General features: G+C 36.3%; 2 protein-coding genes across 2 annotated transcripts; one reads left to right on the top strand and one right to left on the bottom strand.

The window, feature by feature from the left end:
- The first annotated feature begins 5,746 nt into the window (after positions 1–5,746).
- Positions 5,747–7,423, top strand: ppp1r3c2b (protein phosphatase 1 regulatory subunit 3C2, duplicate b). Its single transcript, XM_059503172.1, has 3 exons — positions 5,747–5,895; positions 5,982–6,083; positions 6,356–7,423. Exons 2-3 carry the CDS (start codon positions 6,070–6,072, stop codon positions 7,113–7,115), a joined length of 774 nt encoding a protein of 257 aa, XP_059359155.1. The 5' UTR covers positions 5,747–5,895; positions 5,982–6,069; the 3' UTR covers positions 7,116–7,423.
- Positions 7,424–8,861: 1,438 nt separating this feature from the next.
- LOC132097455 (phytanoyl-CoA hydroxylase-interacting protein) lies at positions 8,862–20,011 on the bottom strand. Its single transcript, XM_059503170.1, has 5 exons — positions 20,000–20,011; positions 14,683–14,859; positions 11,078–11,252; positions 10,438–10,555; positions 8,862–9,566 (listed from the first exon to the last, which is right to left on the bottom strand). The coding sequence occupies exons 2-5, from the start codon at positions 14,854–14,856 to the stop codon at positions 9,032–9,034; spliced, it is 1,002 nt and encodes a 333-aa protein (XP_059359153.1). The 5' UTR covers positions 14,857–14,859; positions 20,000–20,011; the 3' UTR covers positions 8,862–9,031.
- Between the last annotated feature and the right edge of the window lie 789 nt (positions 20,012–20,800).

Below are 20,800 nucleotides of genomic sequence, written 5' to 3'. Positions count from 1 at the left end.
GACTGTGCCATACTTAGTACCAGGTGAGTCTCCGCCTAAGGGCAAGTTATATTCACTTTCTGTTCCAGAGAGGGAGGCTATGGAGAAATATATTTCTGATTCTCTAGCATCCAAATTCATTAGACCTTCCTCATCTCCAGCGGGGGCGGGGTTCTTTTTGGTGGGGAAGAAGGATGGGTCTCTGCGACCGTGCATTGATTATCGAGGGTTGAACAACATCACGGTAAAGAATACTTATCCTTTACCGTTGATGTCTTCAGCTTTCGAACGATTACAGGGAGCATCCATCTTCACAAAATTGGATTTACGTAACGCTTATCATTTGGTTTCGCATAAGGAAGGGGGATGAATGGAAGACAACATTTAATACCCCTAGGGGGCACTTTGAATACTTGGTTTTGCCCTTCGGGCTATCCAACTCGCCCGCGGTGTTCCAGGCACTCATCAATGACGTGCTGAGAGATATGGTTGATCAATTCATATATGTTTACCTGGATGACATATTGATCTTTTCCTCTTCTCTTCAGGAACACGTTCAGCACGTCAGACGAGTGCTTCAGAGGTTGCTAGAGAATGGGCTTTTTGTCAAGGCGGAGAAATGCGTTTTTCATGCACAGTCCGTTCCCTTTCTAGGGTACATCGTCTCGTCTGAGGGAATGCGTATGGATCCTGACAAAGTTAAGGCTGTGATAGATTGGACAAGTCCAGATTCCCGTAAGGCCCTACAGAGGTTTCTGGGATTTGCCAATTTTTATCGACGTTTTTTTCGTAACTTCAGCCAACTAGTCGCGCCTCTGACTGCCTTGACCTTCCCCAGAACGACGTTGAGGTGGTCTGATACAGCGGAAGCTGTATTTGCCAAACTTAAGAGCCGCTTCGTTTTGGCTCCCATCCTCGTTGCCCCTGATCCATCACGTCAGTTCGTGGTGGAGGTCGACACGTCAGAGGTGGGGGTAGGAGCAGTTCTTTCCCAACGTTCTGCCACAGACGACAAAATTCACCCTTGCGCGAACGCCCGTCCACTCCCGAGTGTATTTTACCGGAGACATTAGTGGTCTCCACTCTTAGATGGGAGGTCGAATCGAAGGTCATGAAGGCCTTAGAAGGGGTAACGCCTCCGCCTGATTGCCCACCGAACCGGTTATTTGTGCCTGAGGAGTATCGGTCTGACGTCATTCAGTGGGGTCATTGCTCCAGTATAGCGTGTCATCCAAGAGTAAATCGCACCAGTTTTTTGGTAAAGCAATGATTCTGGTGGCCTTTAATGGCTCGCGACATCCGCAGTTTGTTTTGGCTTGCTCGGTTTGTGCCACTGGTAAGACTTCCAACCGACCCCCTGATGGGTTACTCCAACCGCTGTCAGTCCCTTCGAGACCCTGGTCCCACATTGCGCTAGATTTCATTACCGCCCTCCCAGGGCAAGACTGTCGTGGACCGGTTCTCGAAGGCGGCGCATTTTATCCCCTTGCCCAAATTACCTTCAGCCAAGGAGACAGCGGTTGCTGTCGTAGATCACGTCTTTCGGTTACATGGCCTCCCGATGGACGTGGTTTCCGACAGGGGTCCCCAATTTGTGTCCAAATTTTGGCAAAATTTTGTAGATTATTGGGGGCGACTGTCAGTCTCTCTTCGGGGTTTCATCCCCAAAGCAATGGACAAACTGAGACAGACACAGTGGCTAAATTAAAAAATAACCAGATGCCACCCGATTCAAATATTGCATCAACGTTTAATAGCAATGATTTTATGAATTTCTTCACTGATAAAATAGATAACATCAGAAATACAATAGCGAATGTAAATTCTACAGCATCTAATACTTCAGTTTCATCCATCGCACCCAAAGATAAACTGCAGTGGTTTACATCTATAGGACAGGAAGAGCTAAATAAACTTATCACTGCATCTAAACCAACAACATGTAGATCATGTACCCATTAAACTAATGAAAGAGTTGTTACCTGTAGCCGAAGAACCGCTTCTCAATATTGTTAACTCGTCGTTATCTTTAGGTCACATTCCAAAACCATTTAAGCTGGCGGTTATTAAGCCTCTTAATAAGAAACCACAACTAGATCCTAGTGAACTGGCAAATTATAGGCCCATTTCAAATCTTCGATTTATGTCTCAAATTTTAGAAAAAGTTGTGTCTGCTCAGTTGTACTCCTTCCTCCAAAAAAATTCTGTTTGAAGAATTTCAGTCAGATTTCAAGCCCCACCATATCACAGAAACTGCACTTGTTAAAATTACAAATGAATTGCTTCTTGTGTCAGACCAAGGCTGCATCTCATTGCTAGTTTTACTTGATCTTAGTGCTAGTAATGACATACTCATAGATCGATTACAAAACTATACAGATACCTGTCTGATCGCTACCATTTTGTTTATTTAAATGGGGAGTCATCTTATTTATCACCAGTAAAATATGGAGTGCCACAAGGATCTGTCCTAGGCCCTCTGCTATTTTCAATATACATGTTGCCCCTTGGTAATATCATAAGAAAACATGGGATTCGTTTCCACTGTTATGCTGATGATACCCAACTATACATCTTAATGATACCAGATAAAACTTCTAAATCATCTAAGCTAACAAGAGTGTGTTAAAAATTTTAAAGATGGATGACCAATAATTTTCTCCTATTAAATTCGGATAAGACAGAGATATTACTTATTGGACCAAAAAACAGTACACAGAATCTCGTAGATTACAATTTGCAACTAGGTGAATGTACTGTTACTTCCTCTACAGTCAAAAATCTGTGTTTTATATGAGACAGCAACTTGTCTTTTGAAAACCATATTTCCCATGTTTAAAAAAACTGCATTTCTCCATCTTAGAAACATTGCCAAGTTATGAAACATGTTACCTGTTTCTGATGCAGAAAAGCTAGTCCATGCATTCATGACCTTTAGACTGGACTGTTGTAATGTACTTCTTGCTCAAGGGCACTTCAGCCATGGGTATTAAGGGTGGAAGAAGCGCTGTTAATTCACTCCCCCCCACCTACAACTCCTGCCAGCATCGAGACTCGAACCGCCGACCTTCTGGTAACAAGTCCGGCTCTCTAACTATTAGTCCACAGCTACCCCATCTTTTTAATCTAGATTAAAAACACATCTCTTTCCCCAAGCATTCAAATAATGCATCTCATAATTTGTGACTGCAGTTGTATCTGATAAAATGTGCATTATTGGGTTAAACTAATTAATTTTACTTGTTTGGAACAGCAGCTATGCTAATTATTTCTCTATTTGTTTCTCTGTTTTGCCACAAGCTCCAGTCTGGATCCAGAACACCTGAGAAGAGATGATGCTGGCCCCTCAGAGGACCTCAGATGATGCTAACACTGAAACAACATACAGAACTAACAAATATTGCTAGTGTGATTGCATCATATAATAATTGCTGTTAATAATGCTCATCGTCTGGTTGACTACGTGTTGTATTAATTTTTCAGAAAATTCCTGTCATATGCCCACAAACTGACAGTCACCACTGATAAGCTACTACTAAATATTGTAGAAATAATTTTTTCTGTAAATTTGCTTTGCAATGATTTATATTGTAAAAAGCGCAATACAAATAAACTTGAATTTAATTTAATTTACATGTCATTCCAAATCTTTATGAAAAATGTTAAATGTGAAATTCAATAGAGTCCATTACAAGATCTAGAACAACACTTTCATTGTTTTGAGAAAAAAAAACTTTAATACAGGTTTTGAATGACATGTACCAATTTTTTTTCTGTGAACTTTCCCTTCAAAAGATCAAGATTTGCTGTAAAATTTTACTTTTTGTCAGTCAGTCACACCCAGAGTTCATTGACGTCAATTAACATAATTCTTGGTAATGTGGGTTTTTTGTAAACTTGACAATAGCTTATTGGCCTCAGTCACAGCTTCCGATTTCACAGTGACTTCCTTAACCCTGAGAGCGACAGGAAGCCCACACTGTCCATCATCAGTCCTGGCAGAAATCATAGAGAACTGTTCATCTGTTTTCACAAACTATCCAGCTATTGGCTAATGCATTGTACAAATACTGGAATGGAAAGTGAAGTCTTTTGATATGAAGCACAGGAAGCACACATCGACCGATAATCAGGAAGCAAATGAGACATCTGTAAACTTGCATTACTGACATATAAAACATTGCTTCTGCTCTCCCCAAAATATCATGGATTTCCCTATCAAACTAAACGCAGTTACAAAATTGGATTCTGTTCTTCAGTTTCAGTTCAAAAGTGAATCATTGCAATAATGAGTATTATAATGGTGTTACTTATGCTAAATGATATAGATTATGAGTTAATATGAACACGTTTGAGGTTTGGTGATGATGAAGGGGTTCTTGAGTCTCGCTGATGAGTGCATGAGACAAAAATGGATTGAAAACACTGGTCTTGGATATTTTGTAATTCTCTGACACCCACAGATCCGCTTGAAGTCATCGCAGTGGGATGCATTTCAAAGAGCTGCGCAGCAGAGGATTTCTGCCAAAATCTTTATTATGCGTTTATGCTCCCCCCCCCGGCCAAAATAACCAACTCAGACATGTCATATCAGGAATTCTATCTATTTTGAACTTTGCAGTGTTTTTAGTTTGATGCTTTTCCTAAAAAAACACCAAGAATCTATGTCTGGTCATGTCAGCGGGATTTTACACTCCCAACACGACGATATATCTACGAGTCTTCTGTGTGAAATATTGCAATGTGCAAAGTGTGCAATATTTAGGTCCAGATCTGCTTCTTTAGTATTCATTCAATAAATATAAAATTAGACATATGGGCATTTTTGGCCCTGTGGACTTAAACTAAACTTCTGTAAGAATGAGTTTAAGCATAGACTTGGACTTTGCTACTATTTTTGCTACTACTAACTAGAATTTGTTAAGCAAACTGACACTGAGTCAGCTTGCCATTTCTGTTTTTGAGAGACCGATTGGCAAGAGTTCAAACCACATTCATGCTACGTGCCATACTACAGACCTGATATGGCAGCTATGGTTATTTTCTCTCTTTGTAAAACAAGCTCAAGCATGAAGAATGAAAGCCTAATGAGGTGAACAAGCATGCTCACTGGGTTGTTTGGGTAGATGGCCTTGAGGAAATTTCATGCTTTTTCCCATCATCCAAAGGCACAATTATGTTAATTTCACTGTGTTACATAAATTGCATCAAATAGAAATATCATTACTGTCCATCCAGATTGGTCAGAAATAGTAAAAATTGGCATAAAGGCCACTCATATATATGTGTGTGTGTGTGTGTGTGTGTGTGTGTAATGCTCAGAGCAAAAAAATTATAAATTACAGAAATGTACTTAGTAAATCAACTTATTTAGGCTATAAATAAAATTGAAAGAAGTGACGTTTTGCACTGTAATGTGATATGATAACCTACATGGTGTATTTACACCTTAAAAATAATTAAATTTGTCACGCTGGACTATTTAAAACTACTTGAGTCACCTAGAATAAATAAATTATTTAAAGAAAAATAAAGGACACAGGAAATACAATATAGCTGTTTTCCCTAAACATTCATATGAATGTTAACCTGATATTCATCCAGCTGAATGTTTCCTGATATTTGTCAAGTATCCAAATGTTTTTACCCTAGGATTTAGTCTCCTCCTCTTTAGCCTATCTTATGGTTAAATCCTATCTGGTCTTTGCAAAGCTCATTGGCTTGAATTTGGAGGAGGGCTCAAACTACTATAAAAGATGAAGTGACGTAAGATTTCACATAGTTTTTCCTGAAGCTCAGCTGAGCAGGTGGCACAAGACACCTCAAACTTGTCCTTCAATAAAAAAAAAAAAAAAAAGAGAGAGATTATTTTTGAAGGATTTCATCGGATAATCCAATACTTGAAATTAAAGCACAGTAAGATTAGTTTTTTTTTCCCAAATTTGATGAAGAATGTTAAAAATGTGTTAAATTATTAAAACCACTTATGTTTGTTTTTACAGCATCTGCTCACTTTAAAGTGTGTGACTGCTTTGGGAGGAAAGGGGGAAAACAATTCTGAAGGACAATTTCACTATTATATTGCTGAAGATGACTTGTGCAAAGTAAGTTTGTCTTAATAGACCAGGGTTTCCATGGTGACAAAAAAATCTGGAAATATTTCAAAAGTGTAGTTTCCAGGCCTGAACAAGTCATTAAAAGTGATTTTTAAAATGCTATTTAGTCATAGGAATGTCTGTAGTCAATATTTCTACTAAACCCTTGCTCTAAATGACTTTTTGTGAGCGTAAACATTATATACGTTGGTAAAAAAACTCTGGCAACAGAGATTGTAAAGTGTTAAAATCCTAATTTTGTCGTGTTTGTGCACCTCCAGTGTGATGTCGAGGTTTGGGCCGCATGTCTCCGTGAGGTCTGTGGACATGACCGTGGGCTTCAGGTGCAGAGGATCGCCGAACATCACGCACCTGCGCGGCGTGTCTTCCCCCAAACCCCTGCGGCCCTGCATCACCCATCAGCCGGTGATTGAGTACAGACACTCCCCTTCCACAGGCCTCGTAAGAGCCAAAAGCAGCCGCAGGGAGAAACGCGTCGCGTTCGCGGACACCAAAGGACTCTCGCTCATCACGGTGCGCCTGTTCTCCGAGAAAGAGGATAAAATCCCGCGTGAACCGGTGAAAACCCCACGGCTGAAGAAGCTGGGCTGCGCTAAAGAGACCGTCCATAATACTTCGAGGTTGAGGCTTGAGTTTGAGCAGCCTTGTGGAGATTTCCAGGCGTTCAGGACTCGGATTCAGGAAAGCATGGTGGCGTTGGAGAGCTGTAAAGTCACCAGGTGCTCCATCCTCGGCACCGTGCGCGTCAAGAACGTTTGTTTTGAGAAAGCGGTGCACATCCGGATAACTTTCGACGCCTGGCGCAGCTACCAGGACGTGGCGTGTAGGTACCTGGAGCAGAGTTATGGGGAGCCTGGAACCGACGTGTTTGAGTTCAACATCAGCGTCCCTGAGCGGTTAGACCCGCGCGAGCGCGTCGAGTTCTGCGTGTCTTACTCGCCCGCTGCGTTCAGTGCTGCTCAATGGGACAATAATAACGGAAAAAACTACTGTATTTATGTGTGTGAAGCTGAAGTGTGACTGAATGTGCGGTTTTCTAATGACACTCGCACTGTTTGTGCAAACACACCCAAAACTACAAACGTTGCACTTCGTCAATTGTTTTCTGACCCGTTCAACATATACTGACTAAAATATGCCAAGGAATGCTTTTCTGATCACTCGACTATGCGGTTTTATACATTTTAAATTTATTGGAAATATTTGGCAAGTCAACGCGTAGAAGTCTCCCATACTGTGGAAAATGTATTGCCTTTTATAGTACCTTGTGTGCTGTGGGAAAACATTTTGGGATTTGTATCGAATAAATGTAATTTTATATTTTCTTATACTTTTAAAGATTAATTTAGGACTGTGCCACTTGTTTTGGAAGATTGAGCACTTTAACATGTTGATGAAACACTTTCCATACTGTGGGTAACTTAATTTCTTTAACGTATTTTATTAAAATAAAGCTCATTGAACTTGAATCCTAATGATTGGTCATTTTCTCTTGCATTTATCTATTGCGGTTTTATATCCAAGGTTCCTTTTTTATTTATTTATTTTTTGTATATCCAGTCCAACAAATGTTATGAACTAAAACGGTTTCGCATGGGACACAAACTATAGGATCAAGGAGGTTAATTCAAATCCCAATATTTTTTATTGATGTTTTAGGTTTATGATATAACTATTTTAAGTGGGAAAACTAAACTCAATTGAGTTCTTTCATTTGACCTCCAGGATATAGCATTGCTGCTTAATGCTTTGCAGGAGCCAAAGAAATCATCCCTGCTGGCAGGGAAATTGAGATCTTATGTTGTAATTTGTCTTATTCATGTGAGTTTTAAGGATGTGCCAGATAAATCCTGCTCTCAGCTGCAGACAGACAGACCTATAGAGATCAGTGCTTGTTCAGTCTGATTATGAATGGCCTGTTCATAATCAACCCTCATCAGATGTAATACATACACCGGCCACCTTTAGTCAGCAAATATCTAACATATTGACATAAGTGATTTAATGGCTTTCATATGCTCTGTGTATTATATTATGTAATTTAGAAATTTTAAATTTCAGGCAGTTCTTCTTCCATTTCCTTTTTGGAACAAATTATTATATATTGTGGACTTCATTCAGTTTTTGGAGTTTGGAGCTCAAGCATTCTCACTTGCACTCAGATATAGACAATTCGAGGCCCGTCATATGTAATTCTGAAACAAAGATGTGAATGTTTTTTTCTCCATGATACCTATGCAGTACTATGTTTGATAAGCATTTTGCAAGGTTTGTGTGTGTGTGCATCAAAACCACTAAAACTTGGTCAAAGCTGTACTGAAACAACCATTTTCATGCACACAACCTACAACATGCAGAAAATTAAATAAGTGTTTTATTTAATGTTAAAGCATTCGATACAGTCAATGTAACATATTTATGCATATACATGCACACAACGACACATGAAATTAATTACAGGTGACAACCCAAAAGACTTAATACAAAAAATAAACAATCAATTACATAATTCAATAATGTAACCTTTATATATACAATTAGCCTTAAGGAAGTGGACTCACAAGTTATGGCTTCAGAAGACTTTCAAAATATAACACTAGTCTCATGGACCACTTTTACGGTGCTTTAAAATACAGGTTTTAAAAGACAGTAAGTAAATGATGAAATATTTTGGGGTGAACAGTCTCTTTAAGATCTGAATAGTTTCCTCACAGACCATATGGCTTTGATTCACGACAAGTGGCCAGACTATCATGACCCCATTCATTTAGATTTTTAATTGCCTCTTTTGTGCAATGCCTTTGGTGTATTTTCAAATTTTCATAAGTGAATATTTATTCAGATCCTTATTAGGACTATGGGTCCATTTCCAGACCAGTGAGGTCCTCACGATCCGGTTTCCGGTTGCACTTCCAGTGATAGCTGCCATTCACAGCTCAGCGGCCCACGCTGATATTGCACACCTTACAGCTTGGGTCTTTTTTGGCATTTGCGGTGGAAAGACTCATGAGCTGGTGATGGCCGCTGATCTGAGCGAGTATGCCGTGCTCCAGTAGCAAGGGCTCTGTGTAGAGCACCTCCAGAATGACATCACTGGCGTGACAGAAGGCCGGTGCGTCTCCAGGGGTGAATGTCAGGAAGGGATTGCTTGACAGGTCCAGTCGTGGTAGGCGGCTGTTGCAAAAGCTATCCCCCTCCGATCCAGCAGGGGCCAGCACCAGCACTACATAATGGTACGCTGTGTACATGCAGTAGAAGTCAGCAAAGTAGAGGTTTGTACTTGGGGTGAGGACACGATCGGCAGATATTTGGAAACGCAGAGGGCCGTATGGGGAGTCTTTGGGAGGGAGGCCTGTGTCGAACTCTGTGCTGCAGCTGAGGAAGACGCCACGGAGCTTTCCATTGATGGGGGAGCCATGACTTCCACTGTTGTCTTTGAAAGATGGGAGCATTGCACCTCCACACTCTGACCTATGTAGAGAGATGTAGAATAATAAATAATCTGCTATTTTAAACACTACAAAGCTGAAATGTTGATGTTCAAATTGGCATGAAAGGACAAATCACCTTCTAAATGAAAAAATCATCAATGCGTGTTTTATTTTTTTCATTTTAATCAAAATATCAGGTTTAATCAATATCAAATATCTTTACATTTTTCTCCGGCAAAGTACGCTGGACTTCTCCAATCATTTAGTCCACTTAAATCCTGTCCCTTTCCTTACAGTCGACTTCAAGCTTACATTGAGATCTGCCTTCATCTTATCAACAACCAACGCACTGAACCAAGTTATTGAACCTGCTATAAATATCTGTCACTCCTTCCATTTTTCATGACTGTACGTGGTATTAGCAACTCATTTTATTTCTGAATGTGATGAACACAGGACCTCAACATGACACAAATAAAGGACGGGGCTTGGTTTAAAGACCTCTTCAAAGAAATTACAATAACTAACAATTTATGTCCACACCAATGGATAATAACATTCTCACACAAATATTATTGCATTTGGTGACTAAAATGCATGACATACTATATGACAAACTGCGTGACAAACTGAAACTGCATGGCGAGATATTAAAAGACAATTCTATTTTGATGTTAATTATATATAAAGACTAATGTTTTTGCAGTAACATGCAATGAAGAATTCCACGCAATCAGACAAGGAACATGAAAGAAGGAGATAGAGTCTGTTTTTATTTCATATCAAGTTCACTAGCCTTCTCAAATCACAAAAACACACAGCAGATAAATCAGACACTGCAGTCTCAGAGCTGTCAAGGAAAGATCTATGTAGGAGCAGCAGAGAGACTGAGGATGACAGATGACACTAACCTGACATATTGGAAGTATTCAGGATTCTGATTGCGGTAGAAGACAGAGAACCTGAGCAGCCTCCCTGCAGCAGCCTGAGCTTTATCTAACAGCTGCTGGAGATGCTCCATGGCATAATCTGCAGAAAAGAACCCATTTAAAACCATCACTATTGAACATAAAACACAAGTGATTTCTATAAAACACTTATGACACTGAAAGCAAGAAAAAAGCAAGCAAGATGTGTCAAAATTGGTTGTGTCTTCTATCTGAGATATTATGCACAGTCAACGATAAGTATGTTAAGCCATTTGTTCATGAGTTTTTTAGTATTTGTGCCTTGTAGAATAATTTAAGATAATCATGATACTTCATACAGAGTGCTAGTGTGTCATTTTTATGCCAAGTAGTGCAGAAATTATAGTTGTTTCCTAACAGGTTTCCCCAAATAGTCTTCCTGTTTGTTATTGGTTGGAAAAAACTATCCCCTCCCCCAAACACACACCATTGGTTGAGCCTGTTGCTGTGTTGACAAATTAGTTTATAGAGCTACAGTCTCAGTGTTTAGCCCTTTTTTAATGACAAATCTTTTGGTCAGTTGTCTTTGTATATTAAGCTGGAACAAGAGGAACGATTTTAACCCTGAAAACACTCTGCTCACCTCCAGTGCAGAACTCTACTACTTGGCTCCATTCAGACACCTGATAGTCTCCGTCCGGCTGTCTGATGGCAGTCTGAACAGCCACACAGTACTCTGTTCGAGGGCTCAGGAACCAGTGGCCTCTCACAGCCATCGGCAGAGGTCCTGCTTTTGTCACTAGCTTGGTGGGGACATCCTGAAAACACCAGAGGGCCCTGATAGTTGATTGTTGGCTTAAAGGGTTTGTGTTCAGCCTTCAAGAAAACAACCAACCATTTACAATACTTGACCATTTTTTGTTTGTTAAACCCCTACAAGTTGGGTATAAAGTATGGTAGTGTGTGATCCTCAAGCCTAGAGTTACAAAAACAGTTCAAATTTGAAAAGTCTTATAAAAGGATTTTTATACATAGTTTTTAAATGGACCAAAGGAGAGAGATCTGATAGAATCTGAAATTTGCACTGAAGAAACATCTGGGGAAATTTCTTTTAAGGAAAATAAACTAAAAAAGTTTTATGAATGGTATTTGATTGACACAAAATGGTAGCCAGATCAGGTCTGGTCTTTTTTATTGAAATTTGAGCTGAAATTAAATTGATTAAATATGAGCATTAGATGAAACTTAAACGTTAAAATAAAATAAGTAAAATGTTGCCCTAGCAACTAACTAAAAGTATATATATTTTTTTAATTAAAACTGTTTTAAAATAAATTAAAGTTAAATAGAAATTAAGAAAAAAATAAAAGTTGACCAAAGCACATTTAAATATTAAAATGTAAAATATATTTAAAATGAAATTAAAATATAAAAATAAAAGCCACTTCATAGTATTAGATAATACATATTATAATAGTATAGTACAGTATAATAAAATAACAGGCTAGTTGGATTTTTTAAGTTGACAGAAAAAAAGAACTATAAATTTAAAAAAAAGAAGACAAAGAAGAACCAACCAAAGACTGAAAAAATCAAATATCTTTATATTGGCCAAAATATTATTTATTTGTTGTATATAGTCCAATTATCTCTGATATAGTTTAGTCAAATCAAATCAAAATTGATTTATAAAGCACAACAGAACTGTGCAAAATCATACTAAAAGAGACATAAGAAGTGAATATAAAACAATACAGACCGCAATGCAATGAATTTAATTTAGTATATATGTCTGATTATGTATTTATACATTTCTAGTGTTATAAAATCAAGTTTGTGATTGACGGATAATAGTTTACCAGTAAAATGAGTCATGGGAAACACTAATTGCCTGATAATTATGTATGCAGCCTAATCAGTGAGATAATTTGATTTCTGAGCAGATAACATCCGTCTCATCCAGTGCAGTTATCTGTTAGACAAATCTTCTTTCTGAGAGGTGACAGACATTTTCAAACTTCACTAAGCGTAGAGTATTTCCTCTCACATATAAAGAGCTCGATCACAGTTAATTAGTCTTGTTGTGGAGGCTCGAGATCCTGACAAGCAGAACCAATTATGAAATGCTCAGAGGGGCGGAACCATAGCAACCTCCTCAGCAAGTCCTTTCAGCCGCAAATGCAATATTAGAGACGTGGCAAAATCAGAAGTAATTTAGCAGCAGTTCATGCATGTATTATCTTTGGCAGCCAATGAGTGCAGAAAAGATGCATGGTAATACTCCTACATTATAGCTTCATTTTGTCAGGAATAATTTAAAAAACAAGAAACACAATGAAGACTCTCATTCACTCAGCTCTGAATATCTCATCAGCATCCTCCTAACACTTTCTAAATAGTGCACTAAATTGACAATTAAGTCTTGCAAGTGTTGCAGATGTTTCAGTCAAGCAGACTTTGAATACAGCTTTCAATGAAATCATTTTTTTAAGACTGCTGCAGACTTTCATGTGTAAGTAGACAGGAATACTCAAAAAAAAGGAAAAAAAAAAAGAACACAAATAAAAAATATGCACATGATTCCCAAAATTACTAGTGTACAATTTTTTTTTTTTTTTGCAAAGCAATATTAAAATTTTATATATGTAGTACTGCTCAAAAATGAAGAAATACAAATTGTAAAACATAATTAAATAAATATGAATAATAATAATAATAAAAAATAATTTTAGTAGTATCCAATTACTTTTTTTGTTAGTTTTTTTGTCGTCATTTTTCAACTATTGCATCTTTGTTATCTTTGTCTTATTTAGATTTTCTTTTATCATTATTATTATTATTATTATTATCTATAATATGCCGCCTGTTTTCGGTTGTTTGTGGAGGGTTTACGAATGTAAAAAAAATATGATCTCTGTACAAACAATAGCATTTGTCTTTGGAATAAAAAAAATAATAAAAAAAATAAGTGCATGATGACCAAAATACTAGTGTATTAAATTTATATATTTTTTGCAAAGCAGTATCTAAATTTTCATGTGCGAGTGGTGAGGACTCAAAATAAAAATAATAAATAAAATTAAAAATAATAAAATAAAATAGTTGATTTTCATGTGCAGATGGTGAGGACTCCTACTCAACGATAAACAAATAGGTGCATAAAGCCACAAATTACTAGTAATTTATTATTTATTATTATACATTTATGTGAAACAATATCCTAATTGTAATACATTTTTGTTTGTTTTATTTTTCTTTTTTAATTGGTTGGCTATGTTTTTTTAAACACTGTTGTGGACTTCAATGTCCGATGTGTGAACTTTTTACTGAAAAAATAATAAAAACAAATAAACATTAGGTGCATGATGCCCCAAATTATTAGTGCACTAAATAGATTTTTTCCAAAGCAATATCCTAGTTTTATTAGAAGTGATGTGAGCATCACCGTAGCCCTGAAGCACTGTCAGATGTGCTCATTACAACAAACATACCACCTTTATCAGCCTGCATCTGCCTCTCCAGCGCCTGCTTTATTTCTCCTTTACTCAGACAGGAAAGCAGAGGATGCTCCGCTCAAAGAAATATAACATGAAAACAGATCTTTACCCGTCCATTACACTGCAGGTCAATTGGACCATAGCATACATTTTTGAGTTGTTGGAAATACTGGTTAATCTATGATGTTTTTTTTCTTGAAGTTCTGTGACTTTTTCTCATTTTGTGTCATGAACATGCCTGCAAATTTTCAATAGGCTACTCATATTAAATTTATATTAGGATTAGGATGTTTTGTGTTGAAGACATGTTTAATAGTTTTGATATTATTTTTGCTATTTTGAGCCGAACCCATTATCATGACGTTGCAAGCACCACTCCCTACATATGCTGTTTAAAAAAATCTAAAATATTTAGAGTACTATTTATAATATTCATAATTTAAAAAAATGATAATTTAAAACATGTTCAGGTTCAGATCGCGCTATATGTGGAGAATCATGCACGGCATAAAATTAATTTATTGTTTGTTGATTCATTGTTTGTTTGTTTTTGTTTTTCATAGTGTGATTGTACTGAACCCAATTCCAGTCAACTTGACTCCCTCCTGAGGAAGAGTCATTAATAAACCTTAGGTGCTCTGGGTTCAATTGCTTATCAAAAATCTACTTAAAAAGTGTTTATTAAAAGTTTTAACTGACACTGAATCAGGGCTGTGTTTTCTCCTGTGAGATCAACAGGGAGGATACTGACTCTGTGCTTGAAGCGGTTGTGTTCGCTGCCCTCTTTGCGGCTCAAGTCGATGAAGTAATGCGTCACTCGGGACGCGTCCTCAGGGGTCATGTCCCAGGTGATCCGGAACGAGTCGCAGGTCACATCGCTGATCTCAATATGATGGGGTGTGGAGAGCAGCCCCACCTCAGCCATCGCCTGCAGGAACACAACACAACAACCTGTCAAACAGAAACATCACAGACGGTTCATGGAGAAAACACGCATCTTCTGACTTCGCAGCACAGCAGTAGTTTCAGACACAGCCGACTGAATTACTTATCATTTATTCATTAACCACCTTGTTTCTATACAAATGGAACAATTGAGGGGAAAATGTGCTTATGTTATGCTTGGAAACTTATGACATCTCCCAGTGACGTCATTATGGCCGACAATGCAACAAATTACACAAAACTGAGAGGTATAAGCATGCAAAAAAGTATACAAAAAGAATTATTATACAAAGTATAGATAATGTTGACTTTTAAAGATGTTGTCAATACAGACATTTTTCTAAACACATAAAAAGACCGATAAATTTGTTTATTATAAATGTTTTTTTCTTTCATCATGATGATGTCTGTATTTTCAAGGTTTCCTGGCCAATGATATATATATTGCAAGGAAAGGTTAGCATTTTTTAAATATCTATTTTTTTTTTTTTAATAAATAAATGAAAAATATTAAATAATTTATTTTTTCCGAAGATCCATTAAACTGGTCAAACGGTGACAGTAAAAACATTTATAATATTACAAAATATATTTTAAAATAAATGTTATTATTTTGGACCTTCTGTTAATCAAAGACTCCTGGACAAAAATGTATCATGGTGTGCACGAAATATGAAGCAGCACAACTTTTTTCAACATTGAGAATAATCAGAAATGTTTCCTAAGCAGCAAATCATCATATTAAAATGATTTCTGAAGGATCATGGGACACTGAAGACTGGAGGAATGATGCTGAAAATTCAGCTTTTATAACAGAAATAAAAATATAAAAAAATATATCTAAATAGAAAGTTATTCTGTTATTCTGAATTGTAATAATATTTCTCAATTTTACTGTTTTTTTAATCATAGAAATGCAGCCTTGGTAAAATATTTTTTTCAAAAACATTCAAAAACTACGGAGCCACGTACATGACATGCAGGAAAAAATATAAGGCTAAATCGTGTGCACGATTTACTAATTCGTTTCCTCAATGTACTAATACGTGCGCACGATTACTATAGCATTCCCTCGATTTACTACTGCGTTCCCTTAATTTACTATTGCATTCCCTCGATTTACTAATTCGTTCCCTCGATTTGCTAAATCGTTCGACGTTTTGGCAAATCGAGCGAACGCAATAGTAAATCGAGCGAACGCAATAGTAAATCGAGGGAACGCAATAGTAAATCGAGCGAACGCAATAGTAAATCGAGCGAACGCAATAGTAAATCGAGGGAACGCAATAGTAAATCGAGTGAACGCAATAGTAAATCGAGGGAACGCAATAGTAAATCGAGGGAACGCAATAGTAATTCGAGGGAACGCAATAGTAAATCGAGGGAACGCAATAGTAAATCGAGCGAACGCAATAGTAAATTGAGCGAACACAATAGTAAATCGAGGGAACGCAATAGTAAATCGAGCGAACACAATAGTAAATCGAGCGAAAGCAATAGTAAATCGAGGGATCGCAATAGTAAATCGAGAGGAACGCAATAGTAAATCGAGCGAACGCAATAGTAAATCGAGGGAACGCAATAGTAAATTGAGGGAACGCAATAGTAAATCGAGGAAACGCAATAGTAAATCGAGGGAACGCAATAGTAAATCGAGGGAAAGTAATAGTAATCTTGTGCATGTTTTAGTAAATTGAGGGAACGAATTAGGGGCTCCGTAAAAAACAAAATTGTACTGACCACAAACTTTTCAACAGTAGAGAGAAGAGAGTTAAAATAAAAAGAAAAAAGTTAAATAAAACGCTTCTGGGTCACTGTTAAACCTGTTACCATATACGGTACCATATATTATGAAGAAGAAAAAAAAAATATTTTTCCATAATTTGTTGACATGATGAAATCATAATTCTTTAGATAACTAATTGAATAAAGTCAACCCCGTTACGATGATTTTGTACAGTAAACAAATGAACATTACAAAGTAGATATATAGAAATATCAGAATTAAATTCCCTAAGAGTTGCTTTGTAATCTTGCAATCTCTAATTAAATCAACTTTGTTGCCATCCACCCCGTTACATTTAATGAAGACTTCTTTATATCATCACTAAGTTTAATAACAAAATATAAGAATTTAGCTGGAGATGGCATATTAACAGGTAAACACATTATCTAATCTAATCAAAGCGGTGAAGGATGGTTTGACAGATGCCTCTCAGAGGAGAGATAATAAAGGTGCTCTCCTCAGTGTGTGATTACTGCCATGAGTGAGTGTGTGTTTGATTAGCTGTCACTTCCTCTTCCTGTGAGCGCTGACCCTAGAGTAGTGTGGTCACACCATCTATTATCAGCCCTTGTGCTCCGTGAAGCACTCACTACTCTGAGAGAGAGACGGCAGGGTGATTTATAAGCACCTCTCTTTCTTGTCCTCCTTCAGTTCTTTTCCTCATAGCAGTTGTCATCTTCGATATTTACTCTTTTGACATATACTTCTTAACTGTCCAAATGCTTTTAAGGGGTCAGTAAAATGTACATGTAATCTAAATTGTCAGAAATTTGGTGTATTTTGGTATAAATCTCCCATATGGACAGAGTGCTGAGGCAGCACAATGCCAAGAGCAATGCTGGACGGCATAAATGTGTGCATGCCAGAAAATGAGAATATGTTTTACAGCAAGTACTTCACACATGAATGCTTTGGCTTAGAGACATGGCATCCCTTGTGAAAGCGCAATAGACTTTAGCAATTTATTAGGAAACATTACACTAGAGTGTGTACTGAATTTAATGTTTTCGGATTCTTAAATGCATGTTATTTATAATGAAATGGATATTTATTATAGTTAAATTTTATATTAAATCAGCTGAACTTAAGAGTGATTTTTAAATGCATCTTTATATGTAATTTCACAATTTAGTGGATTTAAAATATATGAACTTTAAATGTAATAACAAATAATCAAGTACTTTAAATGTGCATTTTTTTATTAGTCAATGCATCAAAATAAGTGTGCTTCTTTAAAATATAACACATATTATTAAAACATAATGGAGTTTAAGGTAAAATTGGTAATTTGACATTATTGCAAAGGGCACTTTTTAAAAATGTGATTAGAGGCAGACACTGTTCTTTTAAGTTCACTTAAGCAAACATTTATTTCAGTACTATACAAATACAGATTTGAAGTACACTATCCAATGCAATTAAGCGCACTCCTTTTTTTCCACGGAGGACATGTGTATGTGTGTGTGGCCTGAAGCGATCATCTGCTTTGCCTCAGGATGGAGCATAATTTAAAAAGTAATTTAAGATTAACAAACTGTGAGTTTTGAAATAACCGTCCGTCTTACAGGAGGCAGTGACTAATGTCATGAAAACTCTTCAACTCCCCAGACTGCTGCCGTTCAGTCAAAGGCAATGTAGGCCATGATAAACAGCCTCACAGGACTGCAAAACACACACACACACACACACACACATACACACACACGCACGCAGTGGAGCCGCTTGCTTACTATTTTAGAAAAACCTTTGAATATTTTTGAGTTTTGCTCTAGTGCTCAGTAAAAAAAATCAGGATGCTGCACGCTGTCTGTTATAAAATATGCTTCAAAAAATGGCAAGAAAATCTTATGTTCTGGCTACATTTTACCTCATAATGAAAGAAAAAAACTGTTATATTTTAAACATAAAAATAAATCATGTTGAAGAACCAAAAAGGTTTTTTTTGCATTGTTTTTTTTTTCATGACAATTAAAAGTTATTTATAATAAGTCTCATTACAGTAATGTCTCATTACAGCCAGACATTTTACCTTTGAGTTTGTGTGTGTAGTGATTACAATTATTCTTAATCGATTATTCTCATTAATGAAACAGTAATTTTTCATGCAATGATTGTATCAATCGCTGAAAATAAAAACAATAGAGAAAAAAAGAAGTCAGCAAAAATGTATGTAATTATTTTAAAAACATTTAATTTTTTTTAGATTCTCATTAAGGCTGATTTAATAATTTATTTCAACTTAAAATACAAAAGTAACTGTCTGGTCTTCAATATTATACTTAACAAATACAAATGTATTACAAATATATTTTGAAAAAATCTAAATGTTAAATAAAAATGTATTTTTTTATGTACTTTAATAAACATTTAATATAAAAATGACTGTAATACAAAAAATATGTAAACATGCTTATAATTATCTAGAATAAGATTATACCATTTTTGATAATATATCTTTGTTATAATAATATAATAAATAAATAGTAATGCAAACTAAAATTAGGGCTAATTTTGTTCTAGTAAAATGCACTATATGTATTTTGTTCTTTTGATTTTGGTCTTATGAGATTCACTCAGTGGTATAACAGAGCAGAACAGCATTAATAAACACTGCAGGAAATTCAGGAAATTATTGAATGTGTAATTATGTATACACATTAACATATACAACATCATGCTTGTATGCAAAACTACAGAGATGCAAATCATAAGATGCAAGCAGCTTTTTCAGAGTTTTCTGAACTAAGAAACAATTTACCCAAAACTCTTTATCTCCACTTTGATAAGACCTCAACATAAGTGTATTCAGTGACCCATAATACACATAAACGTTGACCGGGTCAGTCTCAGAGAAGTGAATGTGATTCAGTGAGAAACGAGAGGCTGATTCGCACAGTATTAATGACTGTCATGCTTCAGATTTCTCACATGTCTCTGCAATGCAGCTCCACCGTGGTGCCAGTGAAACTATTAAGAGCAACACTGTTCTACATTTCACTGTGATACACACAACTACAAAAGAGAGAGAAACATAAAACATCAGCGCATGAAAGCACACTTCGGACAAAACGCTCTAATCTGATTCTGGACGGTGAACGTCTACAAGGCAGTCCTGACCTCAGTTCACTGCACTCCAGAGAAAAACAACAGTGTTGTGGAGAGAAAAGATATGTAAAAAAAATAAAAATGAATAATAATAATAAATAAGTAGCCATCCATCCATCCATCCAAGTAAATATAAGTAAATACATTTATTATACTATAATATATTATGTTATTATGTTCTTATTTTTCTGAATTCAGTGTTGCTTTTAATGAATAAAAGAGAAAGACGTACCAGTGTGTTCAGAAGCAGCAGTGATGATGATGATGAAGAAGGGATATGTTCACAGACAGAAGCTGTAGAAATTAGTGTGGCTGTAATTCTTCTCTTTCACTGCTGCCAGCTCTTTAAACGAGGATGAAAACTGAGAGCGAGAGGTTTCTCGTTTACCCACTCGTGCTCTCTCTTTCTCTCTCTCTCTCTCTCTCCGTGTGTTTTTCTACAGCTGTATGCCGAGGGACGTGAACAGCTATGAGAAAGTGCAGCATCACTGAACCGTAAAAGTGATGTAACGAGCTCCTCGCTCCACCTTCACAGAGACCACCACAGCATGCACTTTTACATCAGCAACAAACCAAGAGTCATGCATGACCAAAATTGCATGACGGCTAATGAACAGGATTTATTTAAATGAATGTTAAAGATAATAATAACTCTGTTCTTTCTTATATCTTTTCTTACAAAACTACATGATGGTAAAAAAAAAAACGTAGTAAAGCATTGATATTATTTAGGATATATGTATATATATATATATGCAAAATAAAAATTATTATTGTTATATGAAATAATATTGGTTTTCTGTTTTAATATATTTAAAAATGTAATTTATTTCTGTGATCAAAGCTTCATTTTCAGCATCATTTATTCTGTATTCAGTATTTATTTTTATTTATTTTCGAAACCTGTGATACCTTGTTTGAGGATTCTTTGATAAATAAAAATATGAAGAGAACAGCATTTATTTAAAATTTAAATCTTTTGTCTTTACTATCACTTTTTATCTATTTAACACATCCTTGCTGAATAAAAGAA

This window comes from Carassius carassius, chromosome 21 (assembly GCF_963082965.1).
Source record: "Carassius carassius chromosome 21, fCarCar2.1, whole genome shotgun sequence".
Classification (NCBI taxonomy): Eukaryota; Metazoa; Chordata; class Actinopteri; order Cypriniformes; family Cyprinidae; genus Carassius; species Carassius carassius.
This window is presented reverse-complemented; position numbering and strand designations above follow the sequence as displayed.

Excerpts from the sequence above, each read along its gene's own strand:
- LOC132097455 (XM_059503170.1), bottom strand. The coding sequence starts at position 14,856 with ATGGCTGAGGTGGGGCTGCTCTCCACACCCCATCATATTGAGATCAGC. Across the intron at positions 11,253-14,682 it reads ACAACCGCTTCAAGCACAGA|GATGTCCCCACCAAGCTAGT; the intron begins GTCAGTATCCTC and ends TGGTGTTTTCAG. Across the intron at positions 9,567-10,437 it reads GAATACTTCCAATATGTCAG|GTCAGAGTGTGGAGGTGCAA; the intron begins GTTAGTGTCATC and ends CTCTCTACATAG.